Here is a 23,672-nt window from a genome sequence, read left to right as displayed (position 1 = left end):
GCCGGCAGTGCACAATGTTGGGCGCGAGGCGCAGGTGAGCCGTCTCGGGGATATTTACCTGGAAACAAAGGAAGAGGAAAACAAGAAGAAGCACACACATATGGAAACGACACGCGGGAGTACAGTTTCACCGGAACCTGCTTTCCACTTCGTTCGTGCTGGTAATGCAACCCTAACTTCAGTGCTCGTGTTTGACTTGTCAGGACAGATTTTAGACTCTCGTGCCTTTTGTTTTCCTCAGCGCGTGGGGTCTCTCCTTTTGTCATGTTGGTGTTTCAAGTTTTGTCAAGAGGCTTTTTTTTTTTTGTAGCTTCGTTATGTGGTGACATTGAGTTTATCACCTCCACTGTAAAAAAACCAAAAAAAAGACCTTGAATGAATGTTTATCTATCTATCTATCTATCTATCTATCTATCTATCTATCTATCTATCTATCTATCTATCTATCTATCTATCTATACTGCTGTGTGTGTTTTTTTGTATGCAGCCTCACAGTGTTCCTTTAAAACTGTCTGCCAGCTCCTGTTAACATGTTGTGCTTGTAATCTGCCTTTTGGCAAAGCAGATCAACGCCACACCTTCCTGTTCTTTTATCCGCTTCCCATCAACGAGAGCTCTTAAAATGTACAAGGATATGTTTGCAAAAGGGTGCAAGGTTGTTTTTTGTTTTTTTTTCCTTTGAGAGCCTGATAAGTTCAGGAAATGACATCTCTTTTTTTTTGTTGTTGTTTTTTTTGGTTTCCTTTTCTCTCTCTATGTCCTTTTCCAAAAACCCTGCCAGGCTGGAGATCAGACTTTGATCCAGCGTCCAGATACACACGGATTTGCCAGACACTCTGCGCAGAGCTTACACATGTAATAAGGTGGGTCAATCCACTTCAATCCACTTCAATCCAATCCAAGCCAATCCAAGCCAATCCAATCCAATCCAATCCGCTGGCTGAAAAAAAAAAATAAGGTCAATTCACATTTTAATCCTGGTAGTTTCTGTTTCATCCCATCTACAGCATTCCTGCTTAAACTTGTCTTATTGCTTAATATGAGTCAGATGATGATGATGAGGAGGAGGACACTGTGTGTGTGTGTGTGTGTGTGTGTGTGTGTGTGTGTGTGTGTGTGTGTGTGTGTGTGTGTGTGTGTGTGTGTGTGTTGACCTTTGCCACAGATGACACTGTATTCAGCACGACCGTCCTCTTACCTAAATTGCCTTGCGTGTGTTTGTGCACGTCTTTTAAAAGCTGAAACAGGAAATGTAGCACAGAGTATTTAAACGGCAGCCTCCCCGAGAGTTAAGATAAAAAAGACCGATCGTCTTGAGTTATTTTTAGTTTTTTGACGGCTCGTCTCGTCTTCACAGTCCACCTCGCACTTCATTAGAGCGCCGTCTCGCTTTGTGGCCCGTTCAGAGACGTTCACCTTCAGTCTTAATATAAACATGAATCGTTTCAGACCAAAGGTATCTCTGCTTATCTGCATGTCAGGAGGCTCGTTTGTTCCCTTTGCTCTGCTCGTTGTCCACACGGCAATTAATGACTAGAGAAGGAAAAAGGCAGCGGGGATGGAAGTAAAGGATTCTTGGCTATAATTAACCTTCAAAAGAAATCTCAAGTTTGAATCGCCTCTGGCAGCTTTTTAGGAATATTGGCTGCATCAAAGCTGCATTATTTTCATTCTTTTCAATTTGAAGCCGCCGCGTAAAACCAGTGATTGAAGAGGCGTTTAGATCCTTTACTGAAGTATTAGCAGCAAAATACAGTTAAAGCATCAACTCGACTGATGTATAACATCATAATCAATGTGTGTCAGCATGTTTCTGTTTAGTACTTTATAACCAGTTTTACATCGACAGGGACAGCAGATAAATGAGAGATGATTAACTGGGAGAGAAGTCCTGATCCAACGAATCTATTTTCAGTTTCTAGACTTTCATTGGATCATTTGGACATTTATTGAAATGAAACCACGTGAGAAGTGTAGAGGGGGAAAAAAAAAAATATCAATGTTTTCTTGGAGCTGTTAAAAATGAACAAACATCTGAAATGTGACAAAACTCAGATGTTGAAAAGACGTGAAAACAGGCGGGAAAGCAGCGGTTTAATATTTAACAGTGTGTTGTATTTTAACGGCATATTATCTCATCCATTACTATCCAAAGCTTAAACGTACCTTTTTGGACAAATCTTGTAGTTAGAGAGGGGTTAAAGGTCACCTAAGTCAAGCTACTAAACATTTAGTCTCTTTTAATATTCATGATTTCTTATTTGTTTCCTTGTCGTGTGATATTTTGTTCTGGGATCACGTTACATGAGGATTTTACACTTCTAAAATTGAATGAACAAGCAATTGAAGCTTTCAGAGCAGAAAGTAGCATCTAATGGAAATACTGAAGTAAAGTGCCTCAAACATTCACTTAAGTACTTTCCTTGAGAAAATGTTGTCGAGCCAAGTCGGTTTTTATTGAAATATAAATCGAAGAAAAGTTGCACAGCATCAAAACACGAATGCGCAAACGTGCTCTGCTACTTTTCCGCCGATATCACGCAGGACGGCAAGAAACGGGAAGTGCGGTGATGGTTTATAGCTCCTTGTCATGTTTGTTCAAGAGGCTGCATCGTTGTGACATTCATTTTTGTTTTGTTTTTTTTCCACTAAACCGCTTCAGGCCAGAACGCAGGAACGCAGGACTTAAAACGCCGCTCGCAATCACGCTGACGTGCACGAGCAGGCCGAGTCCTGCACGCTGCAGCGGTTCTCTGGATGTAATTATATCCTCTGCGTCTCAGGTGGACTGCAGAGGCTGCAGGAGTCGCAGCAGAAGGAGCAGAAATGTTGTCATCAGGAAGTGATGATGCGTTGGCGGTCGTTACAGGAAACGTCAGCCTCCGCGAGACGTACCTCTCGCTTACCGCCGGATTGTGTGCGCGCTCGCCGGGGGGCTGTTGAAATGCGGCGAAAGCTGCTTTTTGCCGTTCGAGCGTGACGTTGACTTTCAGGATTAAACGTGCTGCGAACCGCCTTCGGTAAACGTTGACAATAAAAGGTCAGTCCAGAACCCAGTATTTCCAATAATGTCCACCATCTGCCGTTTTACAAAAAAAAAACGTATGTTGTGTCTGGGGCAATTAAACACTGAAAATAAGTTGTTACAGATTTTGTTTTAACGCGTAGTTTAGAGCAGGAATCTCGACTAACTTTAGATACGGAGCTGCTTTGAAAAAAATGAAAGTGACGAGAGCTGCTCATGGTTAGTAACATTTATTAACATAGCTGAGCTCCACCCAAACCAGCTGAGTAAGCTTCTTTTGTGTGAGCGATAACAAATTGTTACGCAGCCAAGCGGCGACGTCCCCCGTTGGTTTGTTGAACGGCCGTAACGAAGCCTTAAGTTCGGATTTTGTCCGGCGCCATCTTTGCTAGTTTGGAGCAGGAAGTGACCATATTTGGATGAGCTGGGGGCGAGGAGCGAGCGGTGGATCTGACTCCATCTAATTGGAAACCTGGCGAAACTACGTCCCGACCGCCAATAGCCGTAACCTGACTGCACCAAGGACCTGTCAGTCAAACAGACACGCCCCCAAAAACACAGCTTTTCTAAGCTTATTTTATAATTATTGGCGTGTTTATTGTCAGATGGACCTCCAGATAACGGATAAGAAGGAGCGGCTTTAGCTAACCACACCGAGATAACTGGTGGAAAAAGTTTATTGACTTCGAATTTCATGAGAGAATTTGAATGGGAGTCTATGGAGGCTTTTAGGAGCCGACCTCTGGTGGCGCTCGGTGGTATTGCAGCTTTAAGTCACTTAGGCCTGGTTTTTTGAGACTTTAAAGCTACGTCCACTTTTATATACAGTCGTTGGTCTGACTATATTTCTTTTATTCGGCTACCATCCTCGGTCATTGTCAAATTCGTTGCGTACTTGCTGACATCCCTAATGTAACCAAACTTGACAGCAGCAAGGAAATATTGACAGGTGATTGGCCGAAAGAGGGATGTCTGTGAATATGATTGGATAAGAAATGGAAACAGATTTACCAGGAGTCGCTTTAACGGATCAGTTGATTGACAGGAATGAATTTGTGAGTATTATAATGATCAGTTCATTTTAAAAGCAATTTCTTTCAAGACGGTTGTGAGAAAATGTGAGAGCGGATTTTTTATTTTTTTTGTCATATTTCGGTAAAATTAAAATGAAATGTGTCTGTTGGTCTACTAAAGCAAGAGATTTAAAGAAGATGGTGATGTAAACCAGCATTAATCAATTAATTAATAATGAAAATAAATGTAAATTGCGTGATTCTTATTCATTTCAACCCAGAAACTTTGTAGTTTTTATTATTCCAGTCCGAACATGTGGAAAAACTTAAATCCTCCCCTCGTGTTTTCTTTTTTTTGTTGTTGTTTTTTTTGCCATATGTCTCCATTAAACTGCAGTCTCGTACCGAAACGAAGGATAGGCTGACGTCCTGAGGCGGCGTGTGAGGATGACACATCAGCTGTGGGTGGGCAGTTTAGTGCGGAGCGGTTTAAAAAAAAAAAAAAGAAGAATAAAAAAAGACAGACAGAGGCCAGATAGACGCCACATAAACCACGTAGAGGAAGTAAGTAGTGACTCAACCCACCAGGTGACACGAAGCCCTCGGCGTTTAAACACTCGGGACTATAATTAGGTCATCATGAGGAAGGGACTTCTCACCGCACAGTAGGTAGGAGATTTAAAGGACTTTGACCGCCTCTATAAATGCAAACACCAAAAGCAACGAGGACTTGGTAACCCTTTGATCCTTTACGGTAACCCCCCCCCCCCCAACGGCTTCATTATTTCCAGGTCGGAAGTGCTAATAACCTCTCGCTTCCTCAGTTAACCGCCAGACCTCCCCGTCAGCCTCGAACCATGGCGAGCCAGGGGCCCGTCAACCCGTCCCACGCCACGTTCGACCTCTTCGTCCAGGCGCAGAGTTGCAGGGACGTGAAGACGCACTTCGCCGAGCTGTGCCGGCAGCTGGCCGTCGACCCCGAGGACTTCGGGGGCTTCTGCGCCAAGTTAAAGGAGAGGCTGAACTACTGGAAGGCCAAAGCCCTGTGGGCCAAGCTGGACAAGAGGGCGTCTCACGCGGACTACCAGCAAGGAAAAGCCTGCACCAAAAACAAGGTACCGACAACCGGAGATGCCTTGATCGCGTCTGTTGTTCCCTTTCAAGTTTCTAATTATCGTGGACGGGGAGATTTGAATCAAGTCGCTCGATTTTTTTTTTTTTTTTTTAACTATTTATATTTTAATTTTAGTTTAAGGGTTTCTCATCCAGTAAATGGAGCGTACGGTGAGATTGTTTTCTCGGAAAGGAAAACGTTTTTTTCTTTTCTTCGCCTGTTGAAGCTCTTTATTAAAGGGCCATTTTCACAAAGCTGGAGGGATGGATGGATGTAGTGGTCACGTTTATATAAAAAAAAAAAGAATAGTCAAAATCAAAGTATCAGAGGATCTTCAGTCGTGTTTCTTCATCGTGAATGAAACTGACCTTTTTCTGTGAAATCACTTTCATTCACTTCATTTTTGTTCAGGTGTGTAAATGATTTTATCGTTTAAAATGCACCGCATTATGTTTTTTTTTTCCTGCTGCTAAACAACCACACTATATCTATATCTATTATATTCTTATCATATTTAGATCTAATACATATCGGTACAAATTGACGGCAGCTGAAGTCTAAAAACCTTTGTTGTAATTTTATAATTTAAGTCAAATCATTTATTTCTGCTGTAATAGTCGACTGTGACGAGACTGTTTTGCTCGCTCCATCATGCAGAATTGTTTTGGGATGTTTGGAGTTGAATTAAAAAAAAAAATATTTTAAAAAGTATTTTTTTTTTTATAGCAGCTCAAATCCATCACATGGCTTTATACCGATTTGATGTGTACCCTCTCTCAGTGTCTGGTGTTGGGCGCCGGTCCGTGCGGGCTGAGGACGGCCATCGAGCTGTCCCTGCTGGGGGCTCGGGTGGTGGTGTTGGAGAAGAGAGACAGCTTCTCCAGGAACAACGTCCTCCACCTGTGGCCCTTCACCATCGCCGACCTCCGCGGGCTCGGGGCCAAAAAGTTCTACGGCAAATTCTGCACCGGCTCTCTGGATCACGTCAGTGAGTCGCGACGCTTATCACGAGAACGTGAAAACGCTTTGACTGAGAAATACCAAAAAATTAAATAAACTTAAATGCATTAACCGGAGCCTTTAGAGGACCACGTCAAATAGTACGGAGGTGATTTGTTGCATTTCATTAAGTTCCAGACAGACGTTTTCAACCGTTGAACTGAAATACGCTCGCTAATGGCCTCTCCTAGGATTTGTCACATTTTATACGTGACTGGAATGAGCAACTTGTTAAATAATTGATTGATGCTAATGGTTTTATCAAGTAAAATGGCTTCTCCGGATGCCAGGTCTCCTGCTTTCGTCTAATTTATATATTTATATCTTTGAATTCATCCTGCCAAAACCAAACAAAATGCAACTCATTTTAATAACTCCAAAAAAGAATTGACCTATTAATAATGAACGTAAATGATCTTCAGTTTCTAACCCCGCCTCCCGTTAACTTTATGTTTGCGTGACTGACTCGCATGCGTGACACAAACACGCAAACACATTTCCAATGACACGCATGCACGTGTGCTTTCAGGCATCCGTCAGCTGCAGTTGGTTCTGCTGAAAGTGTGTCTTCTCCTCGGGGTGGAGGTTCACACCGGAGTGGAGTTCCAGGGTCTGATCGAGCCCTCGGGAGAAAACGGTACTCGCATTTAATGAGGTAGGGGTGGGAGGGGGGGGGGGTGCCGGTTGTCTCGTTGCCGGGGAGAAACTTGCACACATTTTCAACATGCTGTGATTGTCATTTTGGAAAACCCCAAGTGTCGGGTTTCTTTGCAACAAAGGTTTTTTTTTTCCTGCAGAACGTCACCTCGATGTTGACGGTCTGACCCCGAGGGGACAAAATTCTGGGACGCAAAGCCCAGTTGAACGTGAATGCCACTTCTTTAGCCTGATGTCTTTTGGTTTGTTAGGTTGGACGGCCAAGCTGCAGCCTCGGTCTCATCCCGCCGCGAACTTCCAGTTCGACGTCTTCATCTCGGCCGGAGGAGGCAGGTTCGTCCCCGACGGTGAGACGAACGCTCGAATCGCTGTCGCAATAAGAGGGCGCGACCCGATTTTGCGAGTTACTGGTAGTCTCTGAACAAAAACGTATCCAGCAGGTTTTTTTTTTTTTTGTAAAAACAGTGAACTGCCATCAACCCAGTTTCCTCTTTTTCTTTCTTCTTCTTTTTTTTTTTTTCTTCTTACAGGCTTTAAGCACAAGGAGCTGAGAGGAAAACTGGCTATCGGCATCACGGCCAACTTCATCAACAGAAACACAGCAGCTGAGGTCGAAGCGGCAGAGATCAGCGGTGTAGCCCGCATCTATAACCAGAAGTTCTTCCAGGACCTGCTCACTGAGAAGGGTTAGGAGTCCATGTGATGCTTCTGTCGCGTTCAACTGCACGGAAGAGGACATCGCATTACAGCGGAGCAGCTGTCTGCTCTCTATTTTAGTCTTAACGTTTAAAAATTAAAGTGCACAAAAAAAAAAAAAAAAAAAAAAAAAAAAGGAAGTCGGGTTGCATCAGATTAACTCGTTTTTCTCGGTTTGCACAACGTGAGATTGTGAATTATGAAGTGGAGTCCCTGAACCGTAACGTTTGTCTAATAACAACACGAGCGTTTTTTTTTTTTTCCTCCTCCCCTTTCGCTGAACTAAAACCCTCAAGGCATGAAATGAATGTTTCGCACTTGCCGGGTCGGGCTCAGTGTGAAGTGTGGACGGAGGTGTTAAGCTGCGCTCCGATCATCAGTTTATTTCCCGTCGCCGTTAACTGTGGTGAAATCCGCCCTTCCTCTCTGACCCGCTCGGCACCTATTGTACTTTCATTTTGATGCAACTTGACAGGAGTTAGACTCATGACCTTTACAGTTGTGTCTTCTGATCACGCCCGTTCATTTTTTTATTTTTAGATTCTTTATTTAGAGTCACATAACTACTCCATTTTTCAGTCATCATCACTTTTTTTTTTTTTTTTTTTTTTTTAACTATTTACAGTGAAATAAGAACTAAAATGCAACATGTTTTTTTTTTTTTTTTTTTTAAGGAAAAGAAGATAAATATATACACTAATATTCATGTATACACATATATTCATGCATTCTTACAGGTACATACTTGTGCTTTCACACATGAAAGCTTTTTGAGGAAATATATACTTTCTACTTCTCCCATATTTCCTTGAATTTGTTTTTCTTGAAGCCTCGGGGAGAAAGTGATTTTCCATTGCAAAAACCTTTCATAAATATTATCACACCAATCTTCCATAGATGGAAGCGTCCAGGCTCGAAAACCATCGCCTTGTAATGGTCTTTCTGGCAGCTACACTGTGTATACCAAATAAATATTTAGTTTGAACATTTGGTAATAACTGAAGAGAAAAATTCATATTTACTAAAAGATCTGTATCATCTAATGCACCTCACTGTGCATATACATACGCTCATATCACCACACACACACACACACACACACACACACACAACTCCCCTCCCTGATCCTTATTTATTTATTATTATTTTTTTACATCTAGATTTTTTTAATTTATTTTTTAAGCTATGAACTGTTGGTGTAGGGCGACAATCACAAGAGCAGAGACACGCAGCTTCATGGCCGGAGACATCTGCAAAGAAACTACGCAAGCGAGGGGAAACTGTCGGGAGAAGCAACAAACGATAAGCAGCTGTAAAAAAAAATAGAAAAAGAAAGACAGTTGGGAAAATTGTGAATTTGACTTTTCTTTCTTTTTTTTCTAATTTGCATTCGGAAAAAGTCAAACTGTCCTAATGGCCTCTCTCTCTCTCCATTTCCCATTCCAGGTATCGATCTGGAGAATATTGTCTACTACAAAGACGACACCCACTACTTTGTCATGACTGCCAAGAAGAAGAGCTTACTGAAGAAGGGGGTCATTAAACAGGTGAGAACAACACATCCATTGCCGAGGAAAACTGTGATTCCTCCTGGCACCGGCTGAAGAAACAAAAAGAAGCAAACCGAGATGGATGAAAAGAGCCGTGCAGGTGCAGCAGTGCGAGGAGACAAAGCTGTCAATCGCCTCGTCTCTTTTTTTCCTCTTCAGCCTCCCTTTTTGTGCTTATGCAGCAAAAACCGAATATCAGACCCGTTCTCTGTCTCTGCAGGACCACGGCGATGCGGAGCAGCTGCTGGCTGCCGCCAACGTGGACCACGAGGCCTTGTGCCGCTACGCCCACGACGCCGCCTCCTTCTCCACCGGCGGCAAACTGCCCGACCTCCAGTTCGCCCGGAACCACGCCGGCCAGCCGGACGTGGCCGCGTTCGACTTCACCTGCATGCACCGGGCGGAGAACGCCTCGCTGGTCCGGGAGAGGCGGGGGAAGAAGTTGTTGCTGGGTCTTGTTGGCGACTGCCTGGTGGAGGTAATTTTGGTTTTATACATACTTACTTTCCCGGCCCCCCAGAGGACGTATCCGTCACCTTGCGGCATTACGAGCAGGTTAAACGTTCACTTACTCGATGAAATATCTCAAGATATTAAAACAAAATGTTGCGCACGCATAAAATTTTACCCAGACAGTGAAATAAGTAAAGATTTATTTTTTTTTCTATTAATTGGGAAAGTTACCATCGAGTAACGTCTCACTTCCTGGTTGAGTGTTTACCGAGATCTCAAAACCTCCCTCTGTCTTTGTGTGACAGTCCTTGATTGACAGGCCTTGAACTGTATATTCTCACTCTGAGGTCAGAACGTTTGAACTTCCCCAGTTGCTCATGAACGCACCAGAGCTGCACTGTAAAATTAACATTTTTTTTGTTTTGTTTTTTTAGTGAAATGTCTTAAAATTTTCTTAATAAATTCACATCAAATTTAGCCAATACATTTTATTTAAAATTTTTACGTCATGTCATATTTTGTTCCCAAAAAACCCCACAAAAAAACGGAGCAAATTTCCTTCAGCTTTAGCTTTGTTTGGTGTTTAATGCTGCTCAGCTCGTCTTAAACTGACTTTGTGTTTTTAGCATTTTAGCATGTCAGCTCAAAGCTAATGAAAGATAGTAGATTTCTGCAGATTCGTAGTCACGATGACACCAAAACGTTTTTTCTCTAAACGAGTATGGCTTTCTATATACGTATTTTTTTTTTTTTTTATGAGCGAAACGTGCTTCTGAATGTGACAATCACCGCTGACCGCCAGATTATGACATTTAAAATGACTTCCTCGTGCGTCGTTCTCCGCAGCCTTTCTGGCCTCTGGGTACGGGAATAGCTCGCGGGTTCCTCGCCTCTATGGACACGGCGTGGATGGTGAGGAGTTGGGGCATGGGCGTCTCGCATCTCAAGGTCCTGGCGGAGCGGTAAGCTGCTTTGCTCGCATCCAGCAAAAAAACAAAACAACAACAAACAAACAAAAAAACTACAGCTTGTATTATTAGCGTAATAGTTGGTCTCAGGAAAACTGAAATGAGAATTTAAATGCTTTAAAAACAACATTTGATGGATGGATATATTGCTGGAACTCATCAGCATGCCTGCGGGTCTCATTATCAGCAGGAGCACCACCCATCCCGCGATAATTACCGTGACGGATCGTTGTTTTGATTGCATAAGCATAAGAAATTATTGCAGCGTGATTCCTCCGTGTGACGGGAATAAAACGAGCTTTCTGGCGTTTGACGGGAAGTCGAGATTTACCCGCCGATTCAATCTTCATTTATTTAATTTCTCTCTTCTGAATGAGAGATGAGCGAACTGACCGACTGAGGTTCTGTTGCATAATTTTTAATGGAGGATGAAATTTGTTATTAATCTATCAGGAGGGTTTTTCCAGCCTGTTCTTTGATTTCCAGTCCACGAGGATAGTTTTCTTGCCGATTTTAGTTTCGGGCCGCGAGGAGTTTCCTGCTGTTTGTTTTTGTTTGGTTTGATTGTCGAGAGGTCTCCTAGGAAACGGAGTGAGGGCGATGATGGGATTTGATCCGATCTGCTTTTAACTTCTCCGCAGAGAGAGCATGTACCAGCTCCTGTCCCAAACCACGCCGGAGAACACCAGCAAAAACTACGCCGGCTACAGCATCGACCCCAAAACGCGGTACCGGAGAGTGAACCTGTCCTCCATCCAGCCCAACCAGGTCCGGGGCGCCGTTACCCTCCGTTTACCCAACACGCATCGAGTCTCTTTAACCGTCACGCATGTCGGGTCGAAGCAGTGAAGCAGCGTTAACCAGTGGGAATAAATACTCTGCTGAAAAACACGTTGACATCAAGATGGAAACTGTTCATATTTATAAGTTGTGAGCCCTAAATAGTGATTTCTCCTCAATATGATAACAATATTGTTCTTGAATGGCTAATAGTAAAAAAAAAAAAAAAAAAAACTGCTTTGATTACATTAAACGTGACCTTTATATGACCTTTGTATGATCTCTGTGGGCTGAACTCTGTTTTAACGGTTGATTTATTTAGTTATTTTTGAATATATACATATAAATATATATATATATATATATATATATATAGAGACTAATCTACCCGTCACTCTTCGTAGGTGCAGCACCTGTACGACGTCGATAAGCCCCACGCGTCGAGCAGGAAGCAGAAGGACCGCTGGTCTCACATGCGTCAAGGTCAGCAGCTCCTCCGCAACCGTGTTTGGTATCATCTTAAACTTCCACTTTCACAGCGTTGTTCAGCGGAAACCGGGGAGAACCGCTTTCGTGGCCCGACAGCAGCTGCGGGTTGAACGCGGGTCAGCTGTTTACGTGTGACGCGATCCAACACAATCTGGTGTTTACATGCGCCGACGCATTCATTAGACATCTGCGGCTTCCAGTGGAAAAAATGAACCGTCGTCTGGTTGTGTGTCAGATTTAAAAAAAAAAAAAAAAAAAGGACATTTCAATCCTTTTTTTTGTTTTTTTTGTGTGTTTAATGCTACTTAGCAAATGATCAAACTCAGACGGTTCAACGTTCGACCCGTTTGACTGCTAACAAGATGAGATTTCCTCTTAAAAATGTTTGCTCAAAGAACCAGAAATATTTCTGCAGATTCTTCTGCGGTCGAGATGACATTGAAATTAAGACAGTTTGGAAGTTTTTGAAGTTCTAATGTAGATTTTTCTTTAAAAAAAAAAATAAATGGATAAAAAGCTTCAATATCAGTTTTTATGGAAGTTGAAAATATGCTCCATGAGTGGACGTCTGTAGATGCTGTTTTTAACGAAGCAGCGAACACAAGGAGGCTTTTTGTTCTTGTTTTTTAGTGACGATAGTGTGCGATCATAAATGAGAAGATCTTAAAGTTTCATATCAGCTGTGGTCCAGTTCAGCTCAGAAGCTGCCGGTTCTTTTTAGGTCAACACGGAGCCGACATAACAGCCAGAAATGAATCGGCTTCATTGTTTTGATCGGCTTATGAATCGTGAATCTTCTTGACTGAGGTGTTTCTACGCAGCGTTTTTATTCCGTTTTGAGCTTTTTAAACCGATTTAAAAAAAAAAAAAAAAAAAAACTTTTCCCCGCTTGCATATCAGATGTTGTTGTTATGTGAAATCTCAGATTCGGTCCGTGGTTTCGAAGAGTTGCTGAAGTGGTGTCAGAAACAAACGGCGGGTTACGAGAACGTGAACGTGAAGGATTTCACCCAGTCCTGGACGTCCGGCCTGGCTCTGTGCGCTCTGATCCACCGCTTCAGGCCTCAGCTCATGTGAGTCTCTCAGGGTTTTTTTTGGTTTTATTTTTTTTATATCATCTGACATTAACGATTCACTGCAGGATGCTGTGTAACGACGTAGTGGATAAAAACAATTTTTAAAAAAAAAACGTGTTCGTTTGACCCAGTTATAAAATCCATTACGAAACCAAACAGGAAGGAAAAAAAAATAAATAAATAAAAAAAAGCTGGTGATATTAGCTGTGAAAATGCTGTTTTGTTTTTTTTTTTTCTGTCAAAGTGACATGTCTGCTCTGGAGGAGTCCGGTAGCGTTCACAACAACCAGCTGGCCTTCGGCGTCCTGGAGAAGGAGCTGGGCATCCCGCCGGTCATGTCTCCCGGCGACCTCGCCAACAGGGGCCAGATAGACAAGTTGTCCATGGTCCTCTACCTCACCCAGATCCAGGACGCGTTCACTGTGCAGGCAAAAGGTAAAAGTTTGATGTTTTTATGGGTAAAACAAAACAAAACAAAAAGTCACACAAGGTCAAATTTACCCCCCCCCCCCACAAAAAAAAAAAAAATTTACACTGAACGTTTTCATCATTTGTCATTATAGTGTTTTGTTTTTTTTGGTTTCTTTTTAATCTGATTATATTTCCTAAGATATCTATTAGCAGCATTAATGTTACATAACCCGGTTGCTTAGACAACTGCAAGGCATTAGCATCACCTCAAAAAAAAAAAAAAAAGGGTCAGGTTTCCTCCCACTGGAAGACGCTCGAGGAGGCGATGGGATCCGCCGCTGTCTCTTTAAGAGCCCGTTACCCACAATTCATTGGGCCTTAAGTGGTAAAGTGCTGCGCTCAGAGCCAGCCTCTACTGGTTGTGCTGCTCTCTTGCGCTGAGCCAGCCCAGCAGCAGCAGCGGCGACGGCAGCAGCAGCAAACGGCGAGCAGCCGGGTTGTCGGGGGGGTCTGACGGGAGCTGCAGGGGAGCAGCTGTTCCTGCACCGACGGAGGATTTGGCTTTTTTTTTTTTTTTTTTTTTTTTTTTTTTTTTCTTCTTCTCCGAGCAGAGGTATTTCTTTTTCTAACCCCCAACCACCCTCCATAGTTTTTAATTTTTTTTTTTATTTTAGCATGAGGAGGAGTTCATGCAGTGTAAAAAAAAAAATTTAAAATTAAAAAAAAAAAAATGTGAGAGCCCAGCGGTCGGGGAGGCGGTTGAATGGAGCTGAAAAGTGGGTGTGATGAACGCTCCGGCCGTGTGTGTGTGTGTGTGTGTGTGTGTGTGTGTGTGTGTGTGTGTGTGTGTGTGTGTGTGTGTGTGTGTGTGTGTGTGTGTGCGCGATGCTCTCTCTCTGCTCCGGGATCCGTCGACTTGATGCGAAAGGCAGGAGGGAGCTGTCAATCTCCGGGTAACCTCATCTGAATGATGAAAGGGAAGTGGGAGTGCAAAAAAAAAAAAAGGAAGCGCTGAGGAGTTTTTCATATTAAGACAAGTTAAAATTAAAACCGCTGCTGCTGCGATGCTACAGGAAAAAAAAAAAAAAAAAAAATCCAAGTGCAAAAAGGAGATTGTTTATGTGTCAGATGGAAAATGCAAGATAATAGGTTGAAGATTATGAAAAACAAAACAAAGGTGCCATAAAGCAGCTTTGGGAAGAGCTGCAAGTAGGTCAACCAGAACATGCAGGTGTCTGTAGATTAGCAATCTTGTCTGACAGTGAGGAAAAACTGATTTGTGTGTGTGTGTGTCCACATTTTTTTTTCCCTGCTGGCAACAGAACCTGCAGCCTTCCTGCCGTCGTCCAAGCCTCCGACTCTCTCCCAGACACAGTCAGCTGTCCTCTTCCTGAACAAGCTGAAGCACAACTCTCTGCAAAGACGCAAGGTACGCCCACCGCGCCCGCCACTTCACTGTTTACACAGCACGGAAGAAGCGTTTGATAAGGGAGGTATTTTAAAACGCGCCGGCTGGTTGGCTGGAGTTCACTCTGGCGGCGGCGTTGGGGAGGAGGTGGTGGTGGTGGTGGGGGGGGGGGAGTTTCGAGGTCTGTGTTTTCCCATGTTATTTATCTGACTCACTTGTTTTGTCTGGTGCTCCTTCTCTGTCACGGCTACACGTTAGATGTTATTTCAAAGGAGGGAGGAGAGGGGGGAGGAGGGGGGTTGACACTTTATTATGGTGATTGTTTTTTTTAAGATCAGGTTTTGTAAGCACGGGTTCCTGTGATGTTTTTTTTTTTTTCTTACGTCCCCGCAGGAGAAGCTGACAGCTGAGAAACGAGGCGCAGAAATAGACCCGAGGATGGGAGATGAGGACAGTGTGAGTTTTCATGCGGCCGATCGCGCTCTAATTCTTCATCACTTATCAATTCAGATTAAAAAAAAAAAAAAAAAAAGATAAATAAATAAATAAAAAAGTCATCAGTTGCCTCGTCCACGCTGACTCCGCCTCCCGACCCTTTTCCCCTCAAATCAGACGCCGGTGTCTCCCGCGTCGCCCGAACTCGGCCCCGTGCCTCCTCTCGCTCCCGAGCCCGGCGCTGCCGTCGCCGCGGCGATGACGACCAGCGAGGAGTGCTACTTCTGCGGTCGGAGGGTTTACGCGCTGGAGCGCATCAGCGCCGAGGGGAAGTTCTTCCATCGCAGCTGCTTCACCTGCCAGCGGTGCGGCATCACGCTCCGACACGGAGGATACACCTTCGACCAGAACACGGGTGAGCAAAATTATTATTCTAATTATTATTATTATTTATTCTAATTTGGTGAATTTAGTACAACGCAAACATGCAGTTATAACTAAAAGAAAGGAGGGAAAAGAAGTAACTAATTTGACTGAATTTAAGTCAATAAGTAATGACAAACAGGTGGGTAAATTAAAATAAATCGAATTGATGATATAATAATAATAATAAAGAAAATTGGCTTTTCTGGTCATGACAGAGGAAACGGGGCAAAGACTGGTGATAATAATACCGATAATAGGAATTAACAGTGATGACGAAAAATTATATTAAAATAAATAAAAATAAAATAAAATTGGAGTATTGACCTAAATATTTGCAGTGTGTGTGTGGGGGGAGAGGTCAGATGGAGGGCAGGAATTGTTAAGGGGATGTATTTAATTAAAAATAATAATAAAGCATTATGTACAAAAAAAGAAAAGCAAATTTTCTTCAGCAGCCTCTTTGTTTGTTTGATGTTGTATTATTGAGTATAAAGTTGTATTTCTGGTTTCAACAGCCTGTAGTAAAACCAGGATAAGGTTGTCCTTCTTTAAGTGAATGCCATTTATTTATTTGTCACAATTAATAATTTGTGCCTGGATGCCCTTTTTAAATGAGGTCTCAGTCATGACTGAAAGATGATTAATAATGTAAGAAAAACAGCAGCTTTTTTTTTTTTTTTTTTTTTTTCTTCATCCTTAAGCACGTCAACATTCATTTGTCAACTCCTGTTATTGTCTTTGTTTTTGTTTTTTAACCCCCGACGTTCCCCACAGGGAGATTTTACTGCGAGCTGCACGGCGACGAGCTGCAGCTGGCGAGCGGTGCCGAGGCATCTTGCGAGGTGGGTCACTGAACCGAACAGATGCAAGACTCCATGTTGGATCCTCGTGAACGTTACACAATCTTCTGTTGCATCATCGGTGGCAGCGGCGCTGACTCGATCGACAGCAACACATCTAACGGGCCCGATTTGCTAAGATCTCAAAATGAAAAGGGCGTTTATTCTGAAAGTTTGGTGGGCGGGACGTAGTAGCGTTGGGTTTCCAAATATGGTCACTTCCTGCTGTTCACAAACAAGAATATAACAACAAGAAAGACTGTTTGGGAGATTATCTGCGAGATCCAGATCAGTCGATGAGATTCAGAGAACATGGCGAGATGTTAGGCGAAAAATAAAATAAAAATTGCCATATGATGATAAGAATATTAATATATGTATAATGATAATTTCCCCTCCCAGAATTTTGCAGGTTCAAGTAGAAACTTGCATGTGGATTCAGCCAAACGCATGAAATGGACACGGTGTGTTAAATGTCACATTTGAAAGACGCAGTCTTCGCCGCACGTCGTTAGTCGATCAGCCTGGACGTTTTTTTGTTGGTGTTTTCACTCTTTTACACACAAACCTTTCAATCAGGCCTTAAAGGTCTGTTTTAACGTGTGTATGTAGTCTGTGGATTTCCATATGAAATCAATACATTTTTCTCTCCTTAGGTCAGCAGAGGAAACGACCAAGAAGCCAACGGGGAGAACGGACTTTCCAGCGACGACTACACGCTGTCTCCGTCCGACGAGGAGCTCGAGCACACGCTGGACGGTCCGTCGTCTCACGAACACGACCGGCTTTTACACGAATCCAAAGAGGAGCCCGAGGAGCAGCGAGCCTCCCAAACTCCCTCAGATCCTCCGGCTGAAAGCGCGGCGGCAGCACCACCCGCCAAGGAGGGGGCGGGTCCCGTCCCAAAGCCGCGCCTCTCTCAGCAGACCACGCCCACCTCTCAGCCCTCCCCTCCGGTAGCAAAACCGCGCACGCTCCAACTGTCCAACCCGTCCGCTCCGGAGGGATGTAAAGACGTCTCCAAACCGGGACCGGACTCCCGTCCCAAACAGTCGCTGCGGAAGCTCCAGTTAACCGACGAGGAGAAAAACCAGCTGGTGAACCTGCAGAGTTTGAGCGCCGACTCGGACTCGGAGACCCACGGCGGCTCCTCCTCCTGCTCCTCTTCCTCCGCCAACGCCGGCGGCCCCTCCAAGCCGGAGGGGCTGGACGGGCAGGAGGAGGAGGGCTACTGGAGCGGCAGCACCGCCAGCTACTTCCGGGAGAAGAGGAACCGGCGCTGCTTCAGGAGGAAAGAGATGCCGAGCGGGCAGACCCGGGTGCGATCCAAGTTCTCGCCCTGGAACCTGTCGTCCCCGAGGATCAGCAGAGACGCCCGGCTCAGCGTCCTCGTTAATCATCCGGGGAGAGTCGGTGAGCTGAATCTCTCTTTGATCCTGGATGAAGGAGGAAAAAAAAAAAAAAAAAAAAAAGGGTTGCGGGCGGGGGGGAAAAGTGTTTCCTGAGTTTATCATTATACAATTTTTTTTTTCTTTCTCTTCGTGCCCCAGAAACAACTTTCAGACACGTCCACAGCGCCTCGGAGGAGGGAGTCGACGGGGACGACGACGACGACGACGAGGAAGACGAGGAAGACGAGATGTTCGAACAGGACGACGGCGACTTGTTTGACGAGAAAGTGAGATGATGTTGTTGTTTTTTTTTTATTTCACACGATCGACCGGCCGCTACGTTTTCAGCAGCGCGCTCACGACGACGACGACGTCGTCTCTTTACCTTCAGTTTCAGACGGCGCCGTCGGACCCCGCCGAGGTGGAGAGGGTGGAGTTGATGAAGATGAGGACGTTGAAGCGAAGAGCCAAGATGAGCGAACTGCAGCGACTGCGCAAAGCTCAGGTCGGTGTTTCAAAACTCCTCATTTTACTGGTCAGCAGCTTCTCCAACTTAAAGAAACGGTGAACTGAATTAATTGTTTTAATTTGAATTTTCTTTGGTTTTCAAGGATATCTGTTCATCATTTATAGTTATTATCCAGATTAAGATTTAAAATTTGCAACTACGTTCCAAACACCTGGGAATTTGACGCCAAAACAGCAAGACGAGATGCTGTTGCGTCGCCATAGCAACAACTCCCCGTTCTACTATTTTAACCGCTCGGTTTTCAGGCCGTCTCGTAGCTGATAATAAGATTTGTAGCATTTTTTAAAAACGCGACTGAGGATAGTGAACCGTGAGTTACTTGCAACAGCTGCGTGTTTGTGAGAAAATGTTTGATAAAATGTTAAAAACAAGAAGAATTTGGAGCTGCACAGAATAATCAGGCGTATTAAAGTTTTAAGGAGGTTTTTATTGTCATCCCAGACATCAAAGGAATGAAATTCAGTTCCTAAATTCCAGTTTAGCACAATAATATTTTTAAAAAAAAGAACAATAAGAACAAAAAATTCGATAGCAATTTACTGCATTGTTTTTCCATGCAAATTTATGCCGTGAATTTGAGACAGCAGATCTCTCCTGTTTGGTAAATAAAATAGCGAGCGGTGGATCTGACTCGATCTGATCGGAAACACGGCGATACAACGTCCCGCCCACCGATAGCTGTAACCTGACTGCGCCACGGGCCTGTCAATCAAACAGACACGCCCCTCCCTAAAAACACGTTTTTTTTTTTTTTTAAGTTTATTTTCTAATTAATGACGGATTATTTTCAGATGGACCTCCAGAAAACGAATCTGGAAGAGTGAATGCAGCGAATGACATACAGGAAACTTTATTGACTGAGAATTTCATGAGAGAAGTTGAATGGGCGTCTATGGACCTGGAGGCTTTTTGGAGCCGACCTCTAGTGGCACTCGGCGGTATTACAGCTTAAGGCGCTTCAGCGTCGGTCTCTTTTTTTCGGAGCCCGAAGCTACGTCCAACTTTTATATACAGTCTGTGGTTGGATTTCATTATCGTGATTTCAAATTTTAATGTTTTTATCCAACTTTTCAGTCCATCCAGAGACGACTGGAGGAGATCGAGGTGACCTTCAAGGACCTGGAGGACAAAGGCGTGGTGCTGGAGCGAACGCTGCGAGGAGAGGCCGGTAAGAACCGAACGTCAACGTCACGCCTGGTGTTTCTTAAAGCTCATTGTTCTCAGTTTTCTGAAGTTTTGTTTTTTTATGGAAAACTTCCTTATTCTTTATGACTGGACTCATTTCAACTGATTTTCACAGAAAGTTTCTGCTTCCATGTGAATAAAAAGTTGTTTCTTGCTCAAAGAAGACGCGATTAAAGTCGTTTACAGTAAACAAAGTCTTTAATCTCCCTGTAAAAGAAAATTAAGAGGAAGATCCACAAAAATATCCATTTTATTTATTTTTAAAAAAACAAAAACATTTTTACATGCACGTAAACGCACCAGTTTGTCTTTTAGACCAGAAAAATAGGAAATCAAATGTTTATTAACGAGAATAAACGCTTTAATTCCGTAAGTCGGCTGAATTCATGGACAGCAGCTTTCTAGGATTCACCAGACACTCACTCACGTGGATGTCGTGTCAGATGCAGTAAATAAATCTTCTTCCCCACCACTTTATTTAGACTTTCCAACATGTCATCCTCTTTTACTCCCTCCCCCTCCCCCCCGTCATGTACGAGACACCCTAACTCTTCCTTTTTTTTAAATTTTTGTTTCCGTCCTGCAGGCAGCAGCGGTTCTCCCGACGCCATCGAACACTGGATCCAGCTCGTCCACGAGAAGAACGCGCTGGTTACCGAGGAGTCCGACCTCATGGTGGCGTAAGTGTGACACCCCGTCCACCCCCCCCCCCCCCAGTCAAACGTCCTCGTGACGCTGTCAACGTGACTCGGCTGATGTTTTGTTCTCTTCTCTCAGGTTTCGACAGCTGGAGCTGGAAGACAAGCAGAGCACGCTGGAGTTGGAGCTCCGGAAGTTCATGGAGCTGAACGGTGGGTAACGGCGAGGTTTGGACGTGGTTTAAACGGATCGAGCCGACCTACAAAACGAGCGCCGGTTGTGTCGAACCGAAGGCGAGCTCGGGGCCTTCGTTTGCTCCACTAATGAGATCATCGATGCCTTTTTTTCTTTTCTTTGTTGTCACCCTAATTCTGCATTCAGTACGTTTTCTGCAATTTTTTTTTTTTTTTTTTTTTTTTTACATCGGCCCCAGTTGTCCTTTTGTTTATGGAAGTAAACAAATTTGATATAATTTTATTCGCCGGCCGTGTTTTGCAGCGTCGATGTCGTCGCGCTAACGACCTCCCTCGAATCCATTTCACAGTGAATTTGATTCATCTTTATTTACTGAATCGGACAAATCTTCTGCTCAATCCAGGCAAAGTCACAAGACAACGTTGTTTAGAAGAAGAAACGGAAGCAGAGGAACAACACAAGTTTCCAAATGACTCTAAATCAGCATCTATTTTTTCCTCTGAGAGCTTCTTTGACAAAAAAAAGTGTCATGTTTCTTCACATAGCTGAGCTCCACCCAAACCAGCTGAATAAGCTTCTTTTATGTGGCCAGTAACAAACTGATACTTGGCACCCAAGCGGCAACCAGCGGTGACGTCACCCGTCGGTTTGTTGAACGGCCGTCATGAAGCCTCCAGTTCTTTGCCAGCTCGGAGCAGGTTTAGAGCAGGAAGTGACCATATTTGGACGAATTTCTTTTCCATTTTCGAGCTTTAGAAAGAGAAGTCGCCGACTTCTAAGTATTAAAACTAAACAAGAATTCCATTCTGTCGTCATCGGTTGCACCAAAACATTTCAACAAGACATTTCCTTTAACATAGATAATCTTAACTCATCGTAATGAGGACAACACCGAAGAAAATGGGATTTCTACTCAACTTAAATTCACGCAGCCTGTTTTCCTCCCGGATGTTTTTCTATCTGCCAACTTCAAAGTTCAGAGGAAGGATTCCTGGGACAAAATTATCCACGATTTGACTACATGTTTTGTCATTTTAACAAGATCCCTTGACCATTTCGTGTTCAAATGTTTCAACTTTCGTCTAGTTTTGTTCATGCCGCATGATGAAATGATTTATTATATATTTTGTAGTTCAGCTTCCTCAACAAAAAAAACACACGAAGCTCCTGCAGCCTTCGGAGACTTGAGCAGTTTTTAGTGCTTCTCTGAGTAATCCATCCCTGAAACGACGGCGCTGTACGTTGGAAGCGTTCGTCGCCGCTCTGCTGGTTTCTTTTGTCCAAAAAGAGACTCGACTTTGAAGCAATTTTAATCCACATTTTGCTGCGCAAGAAAACATTTTAATGTCGAGTTCGTCAAATCCAGTGAATAATTTCCAAATTTAAAATGTCCTCCGTGTGACAATTTTTGTTTAAACAGGGATTTTTTTTAATTTTTTTTTTTGCCTAATTGAATTCAATCCGTCTGCTATTACATTCAAATATATTAGATTTGGATGAAATGTATTTTTCCACATAAAAAGGACTGAATTCTTGTCTTTCTGTTAAATTGAATTTGCCCTGCGAATTCTTTGTGGCCAGTATAAAAACGATCGAGTACTAAGGCAGACGTTAACATGACTATAAATGTGAACTTTCTCCTTTTTCAAATGTTCAAAAAGTAGAGTTAAACCTTCGGGAGTCTTTTGGAGACTCGCTGACGGGAGTTTTTGATGCCGTGAAGGAGATGAATTCCTGACGAGTAAAAACAAACAATACTGGGAAACTTTCCCACCAGGACTCGTCTGAAAAGCAAACGAGCACCTTTCGTACACGAGGGGCAAATCTGGAGTGCTAAAATATATTAATATATTCAATAAAACAAAAAATAAGAATGCTGATGAAGAGGGAGATCAACCAATCACATGACCTCACTTAAAACAAAACAAAAAGTGGGCGGAGCTTCCAAGCTTCATGTAACTTTTTTTTTCTGGAATTTCTTTTAATGTTTTTCGTTCTTTGTTGTTTTCAGTTGTTTTTTTCCCGTGTGTCAAAGGCACATTAAAAGAAAAAGGCTTCATATCTGCAAAAACAAATCTTGTACAAGACGGTCGGTTTGTCTTGAGTCTAAAATGTAGACTCGACACGCTGTGTGTACACAGGTATATATGATTTGACGTGTACATGCGTGTTTTTTTTTTATCTGACAGACAAGACCACGGAGCAGCAGGCCGAGGAGGAGCGCGTCCTGCAGCAGATGATCGAGGTGGTGGACATGAGGGACTCTCTGGTGTCCTTCCTGGATGAGAAGAGGCTGAAGGAGATGAGCGAGGAGCAGGAGGCCTTCTCCATCATGGAGGCCAAGCGTCACTCCAAGGCGGGATCTCAGGTTCACTGGGCGTAAGGCTTTAAAAAAACAAAACAAAAAACTTGCTTCTTCTTTTTTTTTTTTTTTTAAGACATTCAGAAAACCTGGAAACTTTTTTTTTTTTTTTTTTTTGCAAAAGCCAAAGGCGATACGGCCTCGTTGTGGAAAGGTGACGCACCTCCGGCGGGTTTCAGGAGACCGGATGTTGGATATCGGCCTCTAGAGGGCGACATAAGCCCCGGAGGCCTTTGACTCGAGCCTCGGCCCGCAACGTGACCGCACGTGAAAAACTATCTTTGGCGTGTGCTGCGCTTTTATCGAACGGGCCGCCACACTACAGATGATCGGCGTCGGGACTCGGCCCCGGTTTAGTGTCGGAAAGTCGGGATTTTAAAATCACGGCGCCGGGACACCCGCTCGGGTTCGGAGCTTTAGCGATAGATCTTAGCCTGGAAAAACAACGGGACGGACGTGTTGCCGGGAAATAGTTTGATGTTGATTTTACTTGTGTCATCATGGGTACACGCATAATACGTATATCTATCTTTAGTATTTGTATACTGAGTATAAATATGACAGAGGTTTAAAAAAAAAAAAAAAAAAAAAAGGAATTTAAACTATTAGAATGATTAATCATTTTATCATTTCTCAACGTTATTGAGTTTTTGTAGCACTTCCCGCTGGTCACCGCGTCCTCTCCTGATCGCACGTTAATCTCGGGGGCGGATCGTTCGGTCCTCTCGGATCAAAGAGTTAACCGTTTTCACTGATGGCCTTTTCGACAGCCGGCTGCTCCGTTTTTTTTTTATTATTGTTTTTTTTTTAATGCGGTGGTGTATCATATGATCACGTGATGGGAGGGTGGGTTGGGAGGGGGGGTCAAAACAGACTGGTTTCATCTATTTATCATCTGCAGGTGTTCCCCATTCATGTTTTGGCTGAATGGACGCAAACCAGACAAAGAGCAGTTTGTCGTTAGTCGAAAAAAGAAAGGAAGCCTTATATATTCATTGTCCTGCTGCCATTTTTTGTGCCACCTGGACGCCA

General features: G+C 43.5%; 1 protein-coding gene across 1 annotated transcript; it reads left to right on the top strand.

Annotated features, from left to right (window-relative positions):
* mical1 (microtubule associated monooxygenase, calponin and LIM domain containing 1) lies at positions 1 to 23,472 on the top strand. Its single transcript, XM_069710934.1, is given in 25 exon segments — positions 1 to 161; positions 782 to 863; positions 4,863 to 5,153; positions 5,933 to 6,140; positions 6,681 to 6,806; positions 7,060 to 7,155; positions 7,339 to 7,494; positions 8,951 to 9,051; positions 9,275 to 9,532; positions 10,354 to 10,469; positions 11,117 to 11,243; positions 11,660 to 11,738; positions 12,670 to 12,817; positions 13,065 to 13,255; positions 14,554 to 14,660; positions 15,033 to 15,095; positions 15,252 to 15,489; positions 16,275 to 16,342; positions 16,996 to 17,752; positions 17,890 to 18,017; positions 18,122 to 18,235; positions 19,334 to 19,427; positions 20,031 to 20,124; positions 20,222 to 20,295; positions 22,468 to 23,472. Coding segments are annotated over 23 exon segments (3,795 nt in total). The 5' UTR covers positions 1 to 161; positions 782 to 863; positions 4,863 to 4,895; the 3' UTR covers positions 22,662 to 23,472.
* Positions 23,473 to 23,672: the final 200 nt, after the last annotated feature.

The sequence above is a fragment of the Brachyistius frenatus genome, unplaced genomic scaffold, assembly GCF_029030835.1.
Source record: "Brachyistius frenatus isolate BFR_SWC_R1_liver_20210118 unplaced genomic scaffold, ASM2903083v1 Contig_95, whole genome shotgun sequence".
Classification (NCBI taxonomy): domain Eukaryota; kingdom Metazoa; phylum Chordata; class Actinopteri; family Embiotocidae; genus Brachyistius; species Brachyistius frenatus.
Note: the sequence above shows the minus strand (reverse complement) of the source record. Positions and strands in the feature narration are given on the sequence as shown.